Below are 19,743 nucleotides of genomic sequence, written 5' to 3'. Positions count from 1 at the left end.
TTTTTTTTTTTTTTTAACGCGTGGCTAGGTGCAATGATGGGCAAGGACGGTGCTTCCCCCGAGAGCCTGCAAAGCCTTTCCCGGCCTTGCCTTCCCTCCTCTCCTCTGCCCGGCCCGGAGGAGCCCCACATTGCCGGCTCCGGCCCCGAGCTGACGTAGCCGCTGAAGGCCAAGGCCATCCTTTGTTCCCCGCAACGAGCTGCCGGCCCCGAGTGCCTGCTCCGGGGCTCGAGGAGGCTCTGCCTCTGCTGCCTCCCAAGCTCGGGTTTGGCTAAAACCGCCGAGAATTCCCTTTCCTCAAATGGTCTGAGAGTCTGGTGACTTCTGCAGCCAGGGAAGGTCGTGATTATGAAGGAGTCGGTTAACCAGAAGAGTGTTTAGAGACGTTGGCACTAAAAATATATGTATGTAGCAGTCAGCTCCATGTCAGTTAGTACGGAAATATTCACGGCACGTACTAAGTTACTCTCTTGTGAGCAGGCACTCTACATCTTAGCTGCTGGAGGGATGGAGTTCAGAGGGGTAATTAAATAGAAAAATTCCATCTTTGCCCTGCGTGTTCAGTGGCTTTTTTAGGCATTTGAGTTCACATTGTTGTTTTGGTTGTGTGCCAGTGATAATTAAACCTCAGGTAGCCGTCATTTGTAAATCCAGGAGTTTGTGGCAACTACCTGTTTTTTAATGATCTGATGTAACTGCACTCATTTATTCTCAAATACAGAATGACAGCTTGTGCCTAGATAAATATTATTTGAAAACCAGGAGCAGTTTAATTTTTGTGAGCTTTGGTTGGCCATGGTGAGGAAACTTGCTGCTTCTCACAATACTTTGTGTGCATTAGACACCAACTGCTTTAATCAAAAAGATGGCTTTATTAAACCTCTTTTGACCTTATTGCAGCTACTAGTTGATGAACTTATGCAACAGAATCCAGATCAAATCTTGGTTGCACATTTTTTTTAAATGATGAATTACTTCTAATGATTTAACCCTAGAAAGGAGTTTGGTTTTTTTTAATATCTAAAATGCTGGGCAAATGTGGTGTATGTATATGCTGTCCATTTATTGGGCTTTTAGATGATCTGAATGTGGTTTAGCAATGGTACACAAGTAAGTTCAATGCTAAACCTGAAAAAGGCTCCCAACGAACCTCCCGTGCTTAGGGAGCTTGTTTTAGAATACATTAACAAACTTTTTTGTGTCTTAAGCTTCATGTCTAAAGTGATTATACTGAACAACTACGGTCTGTAAAGATTCACTTGATGTTTTCCCAATTTTAGTTTGGAATGAAGGGAAGTAATGAAGTTTACTTCAAGTTTTAAAAGTTGATATAAAAATGCTTTATATAAAAAATAACTTGGGCTAAAGCATAAATATGATTAAGAATAAAGAAGGAATGAATAAATAGCTAGCACTGGCATGCTTTGCCTGCTATTGCTTCTGTAGCCATAGTTTGCATTCCTTTGCTGATTAAAAGTGCTGTTCTTGGGCTCACAGACAAAGCAGCTGGCTTCGGTGGAGAGTATGAAGCAAATTTTCCCATAAGAATTAATGTAAGAGTGGGGAAATATGTGCAGAGACATGGAGTACTGCGTCCAGCTGTGGAGCCCTCAATATCAGAAGGATATTGACCACTTGGAGCGAGTCCAGAGGAGGGCCACAAAGATGCTCAGAGGGCTGGAGCACCTCTCCTATGACGAAAGGCTGCAAGAATTGGGCTTGTTCATCCTGGAGAAGAGGAGGCTCCGGGGAGACCTCATTGTAGCTTTCCAGTATCTGAAGGGGGCCTACAAGGGTGCTGGGAGAGGACTTTTTACAAGAGCCTGTAGTGATAGGACAAGGAGTAATGGGTACAAATTGAAATCAGGGACGTTTAGATCAGATATCAGGAAGAAATTCTTCACAGAGAGGGTGGTGAGGCACTGGAACAGGTTGCCCAGAGATGTTGTGGATGCCCCATCCCTGGAAGTGTTCAAGGCCAGGCTGGATGAGGCTTGGAGCAACCTGGTCTAGTGGAAGGTGTCCCTGCCCATGGCAGGGGGGTTGGAACTAGATGGTCTTTAAGTTCCCTTCCACCCCTAACCATTCTATGATTCTATGAAAACTTGAATACATAAAGGCAATGAGATTGAAAATGTGACTAGGTTTTTGGTGACAGTGTACTTGTTACTACTTTATCGTGGAATCACAGAATGGTTTGAGCTGGAAAGGACCTTAAAGACCATCTAGTTCCAACCCCCCTGCCATGGGCAGGGACACCTTCCACTAGACCAGGTTGCTCAAAGCCTCATCCAGCCTGGCCTTGAACACTTCCAGGGATGGGGCATCCACAACATCTCTGGGCAACCTGTTCCAGTGCCTCACCATTATGACAGTGAAGATAATTATTTGGAGCCTTCCTCTGCCAATTTTCTAGATTAATATTGACTGCATCACAGAGGATTGAAAATCAAGCATGGTTATATATGGAAGAAAGCAAGTATCTCCTCCACTTGATACCGATTAACTTGCATAGATGGTATAAGAGAATACCTCAGTTCTTATCATTTTCTTAGTGGCTTGACAGGTAACTAACTGTGTTTCTCCAGGGTCATTCTTCATTAACAGTGGTTATGCCTAGATTTTGTCTGACATGGCTTCTGTGCTGTGGTCCTTTTTTTTTTTTTTTTCCCCCTCCCTCTTCTTTCTGTTTTAAAGAAACAGCAGTAACATCACTGAGTATTCATCTTAAATTTTTAGAACAGTGGAGGCTCCAGTGGGAATGAAAGTTAGATGGAGTTCAAGTACCTGTTCTGGCTTGCCTGGAGTACTTGAAATGTGTTGTTTCTCTGTGTCTAACTTACTTTCATCCTTCATCATGGATGCAGTACAAGCTCTAGTTTCAAGTACTTCACACTTGAAATATTAGTAAGATTACATCAGCCTATATGGTCTACTAAAGCTTGTGCATGTCCAATTTAAGAACAGTATTTAAGAAATTCCTCTTTAATTACACTTTTTCAGATTTGCATACCAATAATGCCTATGCTGCAAAGGATTCTTAAATAGTATGTGTTTTTAAAAAAGCAGCATGTTCTCAGACACTGCAGACAAAAGCTAAATAATCTTATTCAGGACTCTGATCCTATACACACCCAAGCTAACTAACTTTGTTTTCGCTGGTTGCTGATGTACAACATAGTAATGAGACCATGTGAATAAAACACATGAATGATTGTCATCTGCTCCTTGCAGAAGCTGTAATTTTGCTTGGCTAGATGGCTTATTATAAGAGACATGACTGTACGTCACTACTGACTTTAAGAGAATAGCAATGAAGAAACTTGCAAATGACAGAGCTCCCTTTAAAGGGTAGGCATCTTAATTAGTAAGGATATAATGCTAACTGTGTAAAGAGTAGTGTCCACTTCCTAGACCCCTAACAAAAGCAGAGAAGCTGTACAGTGCTGCATTTAGATGCCCTCAGTCTTCTGGGGTCTAACATTTCATATGAAGGTTTTGAGTACTTTTAAAACATCTTTTGAAGCTGTTAATCTTTGCTAGCCAGTGCCAGGCTTCCAACTTCTTCGATTATCTGAAAGTGCATCTGGGTGACCACACCCTCTCATTCATGCTGCGATGTATGTGTTGATGTTCTAGAATGAGTTTGCAGATTTTAAACGTGGAAAATGGAGGAAACATCAATGATATAACAGCAGACGACGATGAGGTGTTTTTCGCACCGCCGGAACCTACAGGGAGACCTTCCATTCTGCGCCTGTCCCAGAAGGAAAACTTGCCACCAAAAAGTGTGGCAAAAACTATGAAGGTAAAATTTTGCTTTTGAATGATTCTATTCTTTCACATTTTATGTTCTCTGTTACTGCATTCATATGTTACTTGGAGCTTGGAAATATTGTGGTGTTCATGCTCTTCCTTCTTCCTCCTCCCCGCCCCTTTCTTAAAGGTAACCTTTCAAACTCCTCTAAGAGATCCTCTGACTCGAAAAATCTTAAGTCCTACTATGACGGACAAACTTGATGCTACTTTCACGCTTGATGATTGCAGTGAAGCCTTGGCAGATGGACTTGTATCTGCACCCATGGATTTTGAGTAAGTATTCACCGCTGGTAGTATTAGCAATGAGGGACATGCTCAATTTTCCCTAATATAAACCTTTATAGTTAAAATGTAACTCTTTTATTTTATAACAAGGTGTGAACTGCACAAAAGGACCAAAATTAATGCTGATTTTGAACAAACTGTTTTTCAAAGATAAGTTTCTTACAAGGACAGTTATCTTGGTTGTAATATTGATTACTGAACTAATTTCTCAATAACTGGTTTCATAGAGATGACTTAAGCTATGGATAAATAGATTAAGGGAAGAGAGATGCATTAGGCAGAGAATACAAACTGTTTCCTACAGTAAGTTTTCATGAGACTACAGCTATTCTGAGGATAATTGTTAAAGCTAAGCCTTGTCTTCTGTTGTATAAGTGTATTTTTTTTCTGCCTTTAGATTTTCTCCTTAAGATACATTTTCTGAAGGGTTAGCTTGAATTGACACCTTGAGTCAGAGTATTACAATTAAAATAAACCTAGCAATACAAAGTGAATAGAACATCAATTCCAAGTATAAACTACTTTGTGCACCTTTAGTCTAGTAGCCTGAGTCTGAAAGTGGCTCATGGTACTTCTCTAGAGAAGAGCACAAAGTCTGCAGTATTCTCATTTAGGGTTTTGTGATTCTCCTTTACTAGAAATAATGGTAGGATAATACAATGTTATTTAATAAACCTTGATGCATGTTTTTGTTACTGACTTTTAGCCCCTTTTAAAACTTGTATAAACATCTGACATCTGTACTTCCCGGTGGCAAGAAGTCTCGGATGTTAGCTTTGTCTTCTGCAAAGAAATACGTCCTTTAACTTGTTTTTAACTACCCAATATTTTCATTTGACCCTTATTCTTGTTTTGGGAAGGGGAGAAGGGAGAAAGGTGTCAACACTTTAATGTTCTTTAAAAGTACAGATGTGTTCCAGTGGTTACCTTGCATGTATACTTGTTCAGAAAAATGCTTCTGAGCTAGCCACCACAATTAAATTGCTGTATTGCATTATGCCCCAAACTTACTTCTTACATGAATGAATGAAGATTTAGTACGTTTAATGTTCAAGTGAGTTAAGGATTAGTGCCAAATAGGTTTTAGTTAGGGCATAATTATGTGTCAAGACGTTCCTTGTATTGTACACGTCCCTTTTAAAATTAAAATGTAAGGATTTGTTTGTAGCAAATGAGCTGAGGGACTGGGTGTTGCTGAAGGGTGTCCCTTTCGACTAGTCTCAAGTAATTCGCTTTCAAGCAGGTGTCTTGCTCATGACTGGCATTTATTTGGTTAAACACTGAAGGAGAATGGGAGGGGCCTGAGTAGTTGAACGAGCCTGGGGCTGAACTATTGCAGGGAAGAGGCACTTACACTGGGTGAGAAGGACTTCCTGAACTCTTATCTCCTGCCTTTGCTTTCGGGTTTATCAAAGTCGTGTTTTTAATGAGTGACTTTTAATAATGTTCTGTTCTACAGAAGATATGGATAGCACGTAGAAATAACAACTTTACGAAGGGACAAAACAATGGGAGGAAATCCTGTTTCAGGAAGTAATGGCTTAACTCTCTGTAGTCTGTGGCTGAGCCTCAGAAGTTGAGTAGGGTTTGGTCTGAGGAAATAAAGTGGAGAGAAATAACCTGTAGAGTACCCAGCAGTATTGAGTATGTAAACTTTAATCTGTTTCTTCTGCTAGAGAATCTTATTTTCCTTTTACTGGAGAAATATTTTCTTGTGTACAGCTTTGCTCTTCAGATCTGCTGTTGTACAGAGTTTAGAAGTCTGAAGTCCAGGTTCTGTTTTGGTATGTAGGCCTTTGGAGATGAAATGCTAGTGCATACTTTCACGGCAAAAATACGTGCCAGAATGACCAGACAAAGTAATGACTAGAATGGGAGAACCTGAATCATAACTCTGTTTGGTGCTAGACTTGTGAGCCTATTGTGACTCATAGATGAATCTACATGTAGATATACTATTAGTTGTGCTTGTGTTTGAGCTGCTTACTGTTAATATCTCCTCTGAAGTGACGTGTATTTCACTGTCTAGTGAAATAGAAATACACCATCCATGTGCTGTAGTGAGTAGAGCAGTCTCCAGTGATGACTGGCATACAGTAACATAGCTGTCTAGAACAGATAGCTTAAGAATAATGATTAACTTCAAAATTTGGTATCTCTATAGTTCTTTTGTACCAGAGCTCATAAGTTCAGATTGTATAGATGGCAAATGAGTTCGTGATGTTACGATATTCTTTTGCTGTCAGCTGCCTTATTTCAGGGGAAGATTAAGCATACAAAACTACTTGTGCAAATGTCTAAAAAATGGCTATAGCATGTGTAATCTGACTTTTTTTTTTTTAAACACAGCACATGTCAAGAAAAGACAGAAGCTGAAGCAAGTAACACAGTGATAAATACACAAATGCCAGAGAAGGTCAGTGCAGCTCCTTACCCAGATGATGAGATGCCAGTGAAGAGTCGAGGTTCCTACAGTCTTGATTTTGATAACTTAAATGACATCAATCCCTTTCAAAGTTCAGTCCAGTTGCAGCATTCTCCTGGAAATCTGCAAAAGTCTCCTGTAAGAGCATCTAGCAGCCCTGAGAAAACTTCTAAAAAAAGTAATGAATCTCTTCTGGATGATACAGCCTCTTTTGCTTCAACCACAGCAAGTACAGAACACTTAAGTGAACAGAAAAAGACTGTCTTCTCTGGAAAAGAATCTGTATTGAGAGAGGCGGAGTCTAACAGATCCAAGCTGTCCCCTAAGCAAGCAATCAGTGACTCTGTACAGGATGTGAAGGCTGCTTCCTTTGATCTGAGTCAAAGTGATAATTTGGTGGGATTAGCAGAAACACCTACACCTCCTGTACAGTTACCTGGCAGCTTAGGTCCCAGTGGTTCTGATGTAACCAGTTCTTCGAGAACTGGGGAATTGAAGCTTCAGGATGTTTCTGCAGCAGAAAAAGCCTCTGCAGAAGAGTCAAGGCCTGTGAAAGAGCTGGCTATCTCCAAAGGGGAACCTGCAGAACAGCCTGGTGTCACCAAGGCTGGACCAGTAAAACTTGAATTTGACTTTGATAATACCACTGCTAGAAAACCACCTCCTAAGAAACTAGGTAAAAGACCTGGACTTAAGCCACCTTCCAAAAGAACTCCTATTACCAAAACAAAACCAGAGAATACCGGAGTGCAAAATAAAAGTAATGTGGAAGATGACATCCCTCTTCCCAAAGCATCTTACAAGTTTGACTGGGACAACCTTGATGATCCAAACTTTAATCCATTTGGAGGAGGCTCTAAAATTTCCAGCTCACCCAAGTGTTCTATACCTGACCCTCAGAAAGTTCACCTGCAGGAGGAGCAGGGCAGTACATCATCAAGAAGGGAGCCTTTTCCTGTGGAGCAGGGTAACGGACTAAGCACCTGTGAATCTCTTGAAAAAACAGAACCCAAAATACTGTAAGTAAACATGTAGCTGAATGTAGAAGCCCCTTGAACTCACGTGAGGAAAAGAGATGTGGATGATGTCTCTAACCAGTTGATTCTTATCTCCTTGACTTCCTCCCTCTGAGGCTGGCAGTCTGTTGTGCATTGTAACCTTTAACACAGTATATTGCAACAGCAAAGATTCAGGAAACAATCCTGAGATGGGCCAGCTTGGACAAAAGGTGTTAAATCTGGAGGAATGGGAGGCAACAGGGAAGAGCATTTGTACCTTCATCAGGTGGCTCTTTCTCCACCCCTCCAAGATTAGAGTAAAATGTGGAGAATCAGGTGACTGCTGATGTCTTTCAAGAAACATGTAGGTAGACAGCAGTGTAGCACATCATGCAGCTTTTGAAGAGACCAGTCAACTCTCTGCTTAGTGTCTGAACACTGAGGGCCTGTTTCTTCCTTGTATTGTTCTTGGTATCTGAATGCTATCTCCATTAAAAAGGCCTGTCACTACAGCTGCTTTTTTTTTTGCCACTACATAAAACTTTTTATTTGGGAATGGGAGATGTTGTGTTGCTGTTCCTAGAGTCTGTTTATTAAAATGTCAGCATTATTATAGACAGCCAGGTGTTTACTAGAGCTAGACTGGCACAAGATACTCATTTGACAGAAATGTTTGTTCTCTTGCTCCCTCTGTAATGGGATCAGCTACTATTTACCAAAACCTAAAAAATTTTGTTACTACTGACAGCACAAGCTTAAAGTAATGGACTTCTGTGCTTTACACTAATAATCACTGCATTGCTTTGGAAAGAGTAGCAGGCTGCTTGTAATTCAGTTCTTAATTAAACCAAAAGTCTATCTTTAATTAAAAAAAAAAAGGGCTTAACAAGTGGAAATCAGGGAACAGTGTTAAGTGAACAGGAATAATTGATAATGCTGTGACTTGCTGCTTACCAGATAGCACTGCTTCTGATGGAAGGAGAGCTTTCTGTTGCCTAAGTTGTCACCAGGCAAGGCAGTGAATTTACATCCACATCTTCCTTAAAGCTTCCTGAACTGTGGCAGTAGAAATTCTCAGATAAGCTTACTTTTGTTCAGTGCTTCAGTATCTCTGGTAAATAGAATTCAGAACTGTCTGTGTGATTTGAATTTAGATTTCTCTTTTTTTTTTTCTCCCCCTTTTTCTTTATGGAAATCAGTGATCAGAGTGTGGGAGAAGACAAGCCAAGAACTCAAGACAACAAGCCAGGAGTTCAAGCAGACACTGAACTTTCGGGACAGAGCACCACGGTAAGGTGTAGGCTAAATAGCCAGTTCTTGCCAAGTTATTCCACGAGACAATTCTTAGACAAAATATCAAGCATTGGTTTGACAAGGTTAAGTCAAAGAATTACTGTTTATATGCATCTTTAGCAGCTCTTGAGTGAGTATCAACTGTGTAGACTTTTTTTTGAAGTTAACATCAGACAGCCAAATTGGTACCTTGGTATTTAGTATCTTTTTTAATCAGCAATCACATATAAGGACAAACATAAGGGTGTGGACTCTTAAAAAAAAGAAAAAAAGACTCCTGTATAATATGAGCTATACTTGGTATTAGTTTAGCTTCTGTGCCTGTGAACTCTTGGTTTATTATGCTGGCTGCCCAACTAGTTTATGACAAACCAATTTGATCATTATTGTGCTTTTCATTCCATTTAAGTCATTATTTTAACAGTAGAAAGGATTGTCTGTTTTTCTCATCAGGAGAAGCAAATGAGCCCATCTAAAATATCTCCAGCTAAGGTCCCCTGTCAAGATAACTTGATTTCTGCTGACAGTGGAAAAAAGTCAATGGCTGCAGAAGAAATTAAACCTAGTTCCCACAGAACTGAAATTACAACAGATGAGCAGACAGCTAGCACTGAACCTGAAGAGTTCTTCAGACCATCATCAGAAGGTAAGGGCGTTTCCTTAGAATAGGCTGAAAATAGATCATTACAGTAACCTCTGTGTATGTACTTCTAAAATTTTGGCATTTATTCTAGTTTTTGTCTCATCTTGCTCTTAAACTGTAAAACTTACAGTTACTAGCAGGACCGGGAAATGTACCCAAGCTTATTTCTAAATTTCTCTGGATTAAGCTAAACTAAAAAAAAAAACCAAAACCTGGTTGTTAGCATTCAGCTGCCTGGAAGAACGAACTTTAGGCTTGTATGGAAACAACCTATTTAGAGTTTCAGTGGCTGCTTTCTCTGAGTATTGCTCCCTTAATCAGGTCTAGTATTAAGGACTTTCTAAATTGAGAGCACTAGAGCTATGCAACTGCCTGTGTTTGAGACTTGTAGGTTACTGCAGGCCTTAGCGCTACCTGGATACTGATTTCGCACTGGAGTGTGGATGGTCCTTCTGCACTTGCTTCCTGTCTTGAAAGCTTACTACATAGCTGTGACCTGACCTCCTGGGAGGGTTATTCCTTGCAGGATCATTGTGTGGAAGGATGCACGAATTATTTGACTGCAGTGCAGTCTGTCATTTGTCTTCCTACTTGAGTGGAATCAGTATGTTGAGAAGTGGCTATAACTTTATTGTTCAAGTTTGAGATGTGTGTTAATTTTAATGGTGAGATTGCTGATTTTTACTATTTCATGGGATGCTGTATTAAAGAGTATAACATCTGTGTGTGCTTGCCACTAACCATAGAGTAAGAAGTTCTTCAGCTGTGTGTTAAATTCTGCAAATTCTTACAGGTATTTGGGGAAAAATGGAAGCTCTAAGTTTGCTTAGCTTAGAAATCTTTGCCTGGAAGAAGGTCCAGATAGAAATAAAGTATTTGCAGCAAATGAAAGACTAGAGCTTGTGACATGGAAGCAGGGATTGACTTGCTTTTTACACATGCCTATTTGTTTCTGCCTGTGGGTGCTTCACTGTAAGATAATATGACAATATTGCGTCTTCATTGTACCATTTTCTTTTTCAGTTCTTGGAATGGGCATAGAAATAGACTACCTGGAACAGTTTGGGACTTCATCAGTAAGTATGACATCAAAATGTTTTGTTTGCCTCCCTGGCAGAGGGGAGAGGAAAGGAGAATTAAACTGTCAAGCCTTAAATGTTTTCATGAAATTGCTTCACTTTGAACTTGCCCACAGAAAATACAGGTTCTATTCCAAAGGAATGTGTCTACAAGGCTGAGCAGGAGGTGGTGATGGAAGTGTAGTTCCAAGTAATTGTACTACGATCAGGGTTCTTATGCTTTCAGTTTGCAAAGGTGCTATTTTTCTTTAATAGCAGTGAGACTGAGGTGGTTGACGTTTCACCTGTCTGGTTGCCAAAACTAAAAGAACATAATGCTTTTGAAAGTGCAGGATGATTGTTTTGAAAAAACTTTTTTCTAAACTCTTTTGTTTTATGGGCAGTTTCAGGAAATCTGTCTCTAAATTGGGCATGTCATGTTCTAATCTGTTAAGCTTAGTTATTCTTTCTCCTGCTTTGGTCCAGGATAGGAGTGGCTCTGAATATAACGAATGCACTGAATTGAAATTGGGGTTTTTTTTGATCATACTGTATTTGTCCATATTCTTCTTTAAGCAAAGATAGAATGACATACACTGCTCATTCAGCTTACAATATTATCTTCCTTTTTCTTTTGCTGTCTTTGAATACTTCATAAATGTTTGCCCTTTTGGCTCTGTCAGAGCAGATTGAGTTCACTTGATATTACATAAGGACATAAGCATGTGGGCACTGAGTTCTCTTACATAATTTTTCTCCAGAGAACAATGCTTTGGCCACTGAAGAATAGGTTCACCCTCTCTCCAGAGGATTTTTTTTTTTGAGTGTGTGTGGGATATGTGTTATGCTATGAAGCAGCATATCTGCCAGTTTATGCCTCTTTCCCGTTAGTTCAAAGAGTCTGCCTTGAGGAAGCAGTCGCTGTATTTGAAGTTTGACCCTCTCTTGAGAGACAGTCCGAGAAAACCAGTTTTTGGTACTATTGAAACAAATATGAATACCATGACCACTCCGCTGCAGTGTGGGTAGGTATTGACTTTGCCTAGGCTGTACTACATGGCTTTACAGAGGAAGGCAGCACTTCAGTATAATGGTGTCTGTTTGTTTTCAGTCCTGTTGCTGATTTAAGTAAATTGCATGAGGAAGCTGAAAAGCCTGCAGTGAGTCTACAAAGTGAAGAAAAACCAAAAGGACTGGATCTGCTGGGAACATTTACAACTTCTGTAAGGATGTCTGGAATGATATCAAGGTTTCCTGTTGGTATTTTGGGGAAAAGAATGGGCTAGGTTCTGGACTTAAGACTTAGTCAGATATTTGGAGGATTACAGAATACTTAATGCTTGTTTAAACTGTTACATTGAGTATCCAAACTGGTTTTAAGATCTTAATGTTAAACTTCATTTCTTAAATGGAGTTCATTTCTTAAGTATTAAGTCTTTTTTGTGAAAACTGGTGGCACTGCACATGGTCTGCCCATGGAGAGCTTGAGCTGTTTTTAAGAATGCTTTAATCGAGTAGTCTCTTCTCATGCAGCTGAAGCCACAAAGTTTTAATTGCACTGCTGGGATGAAAAACTACTTCTTTGATTAAACTTGGTGATCTACAGTCTAAGGTTTATAGTTGGAACAGCCTTTTTATGAACAGATCTGTACACAGCACTTCATTCTGAAATGGTACCTTTTTTACTGGCGGGGAACAGTGGTGTCATCTGCTCTGTTTCTGATAGCTACAATTGTTGGGTACCAGTGTCTGTTCCACAGTAAAGCTAACTACATAATTCTGAAAGATACCTACAAAGTAAGAAAGTTATGGCGGTATTTTTAGTGTTTAAGTAAAATATGTTGACTTAGCATTGAGTAATCTGCATGAAAATAGGACTCAAACTCCGCTTTCTTCTCCTTACAGGACACAGACCCTCTGATTCCAGACTCGCTGACTAGTGATGTTCCTCCTCTCCCTTTTGCTGCTTCCACGAATACTGCAGTGGGTGCTATTATAGAAGTGCTCAAATACAGCCAAAAAGACATGGATGCAGCTGTTGAGGTGGTTAAGAGAGAGGTATGGTGACCCTTCCAAAGCAGAACTTGCAGTCTTGAAAGTCCCTTGTGTTTAGATTATCTGGTATAAATCTCTACTTAATAATTCTTTCCATTGTACTTAACAAGCACCTCGTTCTGAAAAGCTCTGTGTGCTTAATAGGAGCAGTAGGTATAGAACTTTTCAGAGCCAGTATCTAAGGGAATATACTATTAGTCAGGTTCTGCCTTAGAACTGGTCAGTTATTAAGAAGCATCCCTTATCAGATGGAATGGTTAGACTTAATATCAGTGATCTGAATGCTCTTTCTTAAACTAGACAGAAATACCTGTTCTTGCCAGTGGGAAGGAGTGGCAGCTTCTGGTATAATTATTTCCCTAAAACAAGGTAAAATTAATGCCAGTTCAGTACAGTGATAACTTTTTTGTGGGATAGGGAATCACAACAGTACATCCAGTTAATAAAATGAGATCTCGAGCTCATTCTAGAGGAGAAAAGCATTAGTGAAGGAAGGCAGAAGTAGGTAGTGGGGTTTCAAGCATGTTCTGTGGCTATATTGCTACAAACACTGCTTTTGAACACCATCTTACTGATGCAAGAAGCTACGTATCCACTCAAAAAAAAACCAAACCCAAAAAAAACCTACCCACCCAAAAAACTCAACCCTGAGTACTCGATTCATTATGGCTTCTGGGTTATGTAAGCTTAAAAATACTAAATAACGTAGGAGGAAGGAACTTAAGCATACGTGTCCTTGAAGCTAATTGTGTCATTTCAAAATCAACTTCAGAAGAAAGTGGAGCATTCAAAATTCCTGACTAGCTTTACTGCAGGTAGTAACACCAAGGACACCAGAGGAATATGACCTGTGATTATTTGTTGCTTAAGTTATTCTTTCCCTTTAGAGTACAAAGATACTAGCATTTCTGGGAGTAGCTTTTGTGTGGCTTATTTTGTCTGCCTTGTAAATCAAAGGGAAATAATGTCACTTGAGAGAACAGTACTTCTTGAGAACATTAGTGGCCGAGGAACTATGGTCTATATAAAGGATGAATAAAAGTAGTCAAGAGATGGACTGAGTCAGCTCTGATTTATCACTTGAGAGATCAGTAATACAGTGGGAATCATGTATGTAAAATCTCAATATCAATCTACATCTTATTTGACTCAAATTTGTAATGAAACCACTTGATTTTGAACTTAAGCAGTTAGAACTTGCTTTTCTCTATATCAAGTTATAAGTATACCTAAGCTGCCCTTTGGACAGTTCTGAGTATCAAATCTTACTCCTCTTCCTGTGCAAGGAATAAAGGTTTACTTTTTCCTCTCAAAGGTTCAAGAAAAACAGTTGGAGACACAGGAATGGAAAAAGAAGTATGATGAGCTTCATATGCAATACAAAGAAATGGGGTATGAATCTCTCCTGATCTTTGTATCTACTTGATTTCTCCAGCTGCTTTTTCTGACTCTAAGTTCAACATTGTTGTTCATATCTTTTAGAAAAATAGTTGCCGAGTTTGAAGGTACAATAACACAAATGATGGGTAAGTTCTATATTTACACTTTGAATGGCTTGGGTGGGTTGGGGCATGCTTAACCTTCAGTTAGCAGCCTTAGCTTTCACTTTTGATGGCATTAATATTTCAAGTGCATCCAGCATGAGTGTCAGGTTTCAGACGGGGTAGGTAGAGTAACACTTTTAAGTGTATTCATACAGACATGGTATCACCTGGTGGGTAACGGTGACTTCCTGAATCAAGTGTGAACACATCTAACTTTTTTTCTTATTCTCCAGTGGAGTGTGAGCTGTTTGGTTTATTAACACTGGGAGATCTAATTGTCTGCACCCTGTGTAACTGTTTATTACCTGACCTCATTTAAGTGGTAACATGTCAGTAGCAGTACTTGCTGGACAGATCTGGTCTTCGCTTCAGTCAAGTTTGTGGCTTCAAAGCTAGGAAGACATAGCATGAAACTCTTGTTGTATAGGTACTTTCTCCTAGTTCAAAGCTGAATAGCCAGATCTGTGCCTTGCTTAAGTTTAGTTTTTTAAGGAAACTGAATAGCATGTTGGCTTTTTTTGTGCTTCTTGTAACTTATGGGAAATAAAGCTCGGGTGTGCTAACAAAAACTTGCCCTGAAAGAGGTTGTGATGCTAGCTTGGCTTGTTATCCCAGTCTCCTCCAGATCTTCTAGCTATTGTGTGTATTTAATGAAGACAAATATTTTTTGATTCCTTGCTTCAGTTGCAACATTTGAGTTCCTGTCGTGGTAAACCAGGGTGTAGTGTTTTGACTACATTGCAGGAGAAACAATGATTTGGGCAAGCACCTTGTCTTTAATGGCCTTGACTTAATGGGGTTGTCTGAGAATATGTAAAGGGAATGTGACTGCTCCCTTAAATGCAAAGATACGGTGCCCTTTTGGAGGAGAGGCTACATTATGAAACTTTTTTTTTCTTAAAATTGAAGATGTGGGGGTTATCTGTCTAGTATAGAACTAGTTTTATGCTAATTCAATAACTATCATGAATGTAACCCTGTAACTCCATTTTCTTTAGAGGATGCTCAGAAGCAGAAGGAAGTTTCAAAGAAAGAAATGCAGAGGATGGTGGAAGAGAAGAAACAAGTTATTTCAGACCTGAACTCTATGGAGAAATCTTTCTCTGAACTCTTCAAACGATTTGAAAAACAGAAAGAAGTGCTAGAGGGCTACCGCAAAGTAAGATGCTATAATGCAAATAATATCCTTCCAAGATAAATGAGACCTATTAGAGGAAATGATGATTTTCTAGAGCAGCCATTAATTAGTTAGTACATGGTTTTACAGGTAGTGCCTATACTAAGATCTTTATTTAAAGATTTAAAAAATTACTGGTTTGCTGTATTTCGTGGCTTAAAGTATGATAATGACCTGTGTTAAAAGCCAAAGTTCTTCAAACAAGAATGGTCTGTTTCTTTCTGCATGCATATGACTTCTATTACTCATCGAGACAGGCTCTCACGTACCAACTGCTGCACAAGGGCAGCTTGTTTCCCCTATATCCTGTTGAATTGATGCTGAAGAGGATTTGCTATTACAAATTAAAGTGATAATAGCTTATTAGGTGTCCTTTAGCTTAAAAAAAGCCTCCAACTTGGTAAAGTCAGACCTTCATTTTTACATCAGCTTCAGAGATTGGAGGAATGAAGCTAATAAGGAGCATAAGCTACAGTTTCTTATTGCATGACATCCCTAAAGATGGATTCATTTGGTGCTTAATCTAAAGGCACTTTTTTCTATTCAGTTCATTTAATGTCTCCTCTTTAGTCAAGCTTACAACTAGCCTGTTATAAGTTTCATGGTAGTCTAGGCTTGAGAAACAGATGTAATATCTGTGTTAAATTTTAAGTTTTTGCTTTACTAACACGTTAGACTTCCTTTATCTTGTGTCCCTTCTATCTCTCCACCCTAAATTCAGAAGCCCTTTAATTAGCATGGAGTTAAAGCATCACTTGGAGATAGTTGCTAAATTCAAGAGCTGGAATTATTAGGGAGTCTTAGCACTTGTTCCAACTTGCTAGTAAAATAAGATGCTGTAGTGTCTGTGCCTATCAGGGTGACTTTCTTGGTTTTAATGCCATTAATTTATATTTGGGTCCAAAGCCTGAATCTCTCCATGGATTCTCTGAAGTAGTTGGATTTCTAGCCATTATGACAATTGCAAGCTAAGACAAACCTCAGGTTCCGGTGATCTTTAGCAGAGTACTACTAAATGAACAGAGTATGTTTTGAGGGAAATGTGGTGAATAAATGTTAGTTTGTGCAGTGAATAGAGTTGAAAGGGGGTGCTTTCGTCCTTGTGTAGGTCTGTGGGGCTTCACAGTAGTTGCTGTTATTCTGATGACCAAATGCTGCCACTTTGGTGTAGTCAAATAGGTCATTTGTGAAGTGGAGGGACTCTTTCATCTACTAGCTCATAAAAAGCTAACTGGTTTTCTTGTTCTTGGGACAGAACGAAGAAGCTCTGAAAAAATGTGCTGAAGAATACCTGGCTAGAATTAAAAAAGAGGAGCAGAGATATCGGGCACTAAAGGCACATGCTGAAGAAAAGCTGCATCAGTAAGTACCACGTCAAGAAGCCAACTAATGGGAGTGAAATTCATAGTTCTCACAGTTGTTGCAAAATGGGATTCATTAATGCAAAAACTTGGTTTAAAGCATGTTTGGTTTGGGGATTAATCCAAAGTGCAACTATCTAGTGTGATTTTTATAAACAGTTTTGCTGTGTTCTCTGAAAAGGATGTAAACACCATATTGATTCATTTCAGTGCAAATGAGGAAATTGCCCAGGTACGAAGCAAAGCTAAATCAGAGACTGCAGCACTACAAGCCAGTCTCCGCAAAGAACAAATGAGGATCCAGTCTCTAGAGAGGAGCCTTGAACAAAAGGTTAGTCAAAATGCTACAACTGAGTCTCTTCAAGCTATTGCCTTAGTTTAGATCAAGAATGGACTTGTACCACTGCTAGAAATAGCTGGGCTAACTGCTGGTTTTGGTGGTTGCTGTCCTGGCAGGATTTGAGAAATAGGCATTGAAACTTAAAACACCACTCCGTTATATCAAGGCTCATCTGGATGTTTAGATTTGGTTTTGGAGCAAAAGTTTTGTTCCCATACATACGTGGCAGAAATGCTCAATCCAGGCTACTGTGGCAGGAAGCTATTTATCTGAACTACTGAAGGAGATGGTGATCTAAAACATGTCCCAGAGCAGAATCTGGGAATGGATCTTGAATAACTGTCTGGTTTGGCTTGTTCATGGACTATATGATTTGTAAGCCATGAGCACTATTACAGACTATCCTGTATTGACCGAAGTCTTTCAGTATCATTCAGGCCATTACTCTTGTATTTGATTGCAGAGATTCATATCCCACAGATGAAAGTCTTAAAATGTTTTGTAAAGGCACATAATTTTCCTTTGTTAGAACCCTTCAGAGGAAAAACTTTGAGGCTTAAGAACTATATTATTGGAAGTGCATGCTATTAGTTTTACTGCATCATGCTTTTGTCTTTGCCAGCATTGTAGACTCAAAAATAGATAATTCTGGTACATTTCTGTTGTTAGGGAGAAGTCCCATATTTGTGCTAGTTTTCAGGCTTATGGCTAAGTCTTGCATAGCTGAGGAAACAGTAGGCTTGTAACTAGAGAAACAAGACAAGCCATTTAACACAACTAGTTTTGTTTCTGTTATAAATACAGTAAAATAAAATGTTAAGATCTCCTATTAAAATGGTTTGACCATATAAGGAATTACACAAACTGGAAGCTGCCACATGTTAATGAAAGTATCCTCCTACAGAGTTGTCTGTCTTATGAAGATTAGGATCTGAACTGTCACCATTATCTTGAATTTCAGCGTATCTAACAAAAAGACTTTAGGGAAATAAGACTTTTTAGACTTAGACCAGTTGGTCTCTGTGTATTATGGGAAAGTCTGTAGAAGTAGGTAGAGTGTTTTGGATTCTGGCTCACTTCCTGAGGCTTTTCAGATTGCCTTGTGACCTACAAAGCAGACTGTTCTTAAAAGTTGCATGAGTCACCATGTAAATGGTCTTTATTTCATGTGTTGGCAAACATGACTTTGCAACTCAGCACGCTACATGAAGGTAGTATAGCTTAGGCATACCTGAAACCCACTCTTTTTCTGTCTCCAACAGACTAAAGAAAATGATGAACTAACGAAAATCTGTGATGACTTGATCTTGAAGATGGAAAAGATCTGATAGCTTATCTGTGTTGTAAATATGTCTAGTCTCTTGGACTTCATGTTGTTCACTCACTTTTTAATTATGTATGTTGGAAAAATAAAACTCTTGATTTGCACTTGTCTTGCATATTATTATGGCTGTATCTTTTGTAGGAAATGTGAATAAGCTGGCAAGTTCATGAACACTGAAGTTCCATTGCTGTTTCCAGTAGGTGACCATGTCTTGTGTAACACTTTCACATGTCACTCAAAGGAAAAATCTTTCAGTAGTCTCACCTTGTCTTTCCCTGTGTAAGAACACCATCACCTGGCTTTGGTGAGGGTCAATATGGGCTGTGACTCTGTTTTGCTGTTCCTGCTGTCTCACTTTAAATCAAAACATTGCAGAGTTACGAGATGGTAATAAAACCTGATGTGTCACAAACACTATAAAGTAAAACCTGAAAGATTAAGCAGGGTAGATATCACTTATGGTCAACAGCCACCTAAATTTCCTGTTTAAGAGATATTGCTTATTGGTGGGAACCTTTGGAGGACTTCAAACACTTGCAGTAAACTAAGCCAATTGCTAATCTTGGAAGTGAATAATAAGCAAAATACCTTGTACTTTGTTTCCAAACAACATGGTGGGGGACGGTTGGGATGATGGAGTCTAAATTTAGTGACACAAAAAAAATTTGGGATTCCAAGTTGGGTTTCTTTTCCAAGAGGAGCTGGAGTGATTCTGTTTTTGCAGACAGAATATTGAATAGCAGGACAGATTGCTTGCTGCTCTATCTCCATGACTATTTTTCCCATGTCATTAGTCTGTCTGATGCTATTGACTTTCCAGTCACCAGTGGAGAGCTCCCAGCTACTTGTCTCTGAGAGATGTGGGGTGCAGGCCACAGGTTGTGATGAAGTCTGCTTTAATTAGGGCATTGGCAGACATCTCAGGTAAGCTGTTACTACCTAACAGACATTAACAGGATTGTCTTGTTGGAAACTACAGCTTTTTATTTCTAATATTACTCCCTTGCCCGACTGGTAGCTGTATTTTTCTCTCAGAATGGCTGTTGCTGATGGGTGTGCTCTTAGATACACTTGGAACCCTTCCCTTACATATAAGGATAGTCTGCCAGGGCAGGTGGAAAAATAAACAGCATTGCTTAAAGTCTGGGGTATACTCCTCAGGTGGGTGGTTACTGATCAGCATTGTTGCATGTATTGGCAACTGTATGTAGCAGGAACATCCTATAGAGCAGCAGCAGGTCTACAATTAATGAACACACTTCACATTCATGGTATGTGGGGTTTTCTTTGATTTCTGCACTAACCTGAGTGGTGATTAGCAATGTGTGGAATACTCCTGCTGAAGTTGTGCTCCTATATGTTTTCTTTAACTTGGAACTTAGGAAAATGCCAGATGGTAGCAGAGCATAAATTAGTCCTAG

At 39.4% G+C, this 19,743-nt stretch overlaps 1 protein-coding gene across 1 annotated transcript; it reads left to right on the top strand.

Moving 5' to 3' along the window:
- The first annotated feature begins 3,640 nt into the window (after positions 1 to 3,640).
- Positions 3,641 to 18,426, top strand: TACC3 (transforming, acidic coiled-coil containing protein 3). The gene is made up of 15 exons (XM_010153164.1): positions 3,641 to 3,808; positions 3,947 to 4,092; positions 6,454 to 7,548; positions 8,727 to 8,817; positions 9,274 to 9,466; positions 10,487 to 10,539; positions 11,413 to 11,546; positions 11,633 to 11,744; positions 12,427 to 12,579; positions 13,892 to 13,968; positions 14,059 to 14,102; positions 15,119 to 15,279; positions 16,553 to 16,659; positions 16,869 to 16,989; positions 18,261 to 18,426. Exons 1-15 carry the CDS (start codon positions 3,641 to 3,643, stop codon positions 18,324 to 18,326), a joined length of 2,721 nt encoding a protein of 906 aa, XP_010151466.1. The 3' UTR covers positions 18,327 to 18,426.
- The last annotated feature ends 1,317 nt before the right edge of the window (positions 18,427 to 19,743 follow it).

The sequence above is a fragment of the Eurypyga helias genome, unplaced genomic scaffold, assembly GCF_000690775.1.
Source record: "Eurypyga helias isolate BGI_N326 unplaced genomic scaffold, ASM69077v1 scaffold19896, whole genome shotgun sequence".
In the NCBI taxonomy this organism is placed as follows: domain Eukaryota; kingdom Metazoa; phylum Chordata; class Aves; order Eurypygiformes; family Eurypygidae; genus Eurypyga; species Eurypyga helias.
The sequence above is the reverse complement of the archived record's forward strand: the minus strand, read 5'-3'. Positions and strand labels throughout refer to the sequence as shown.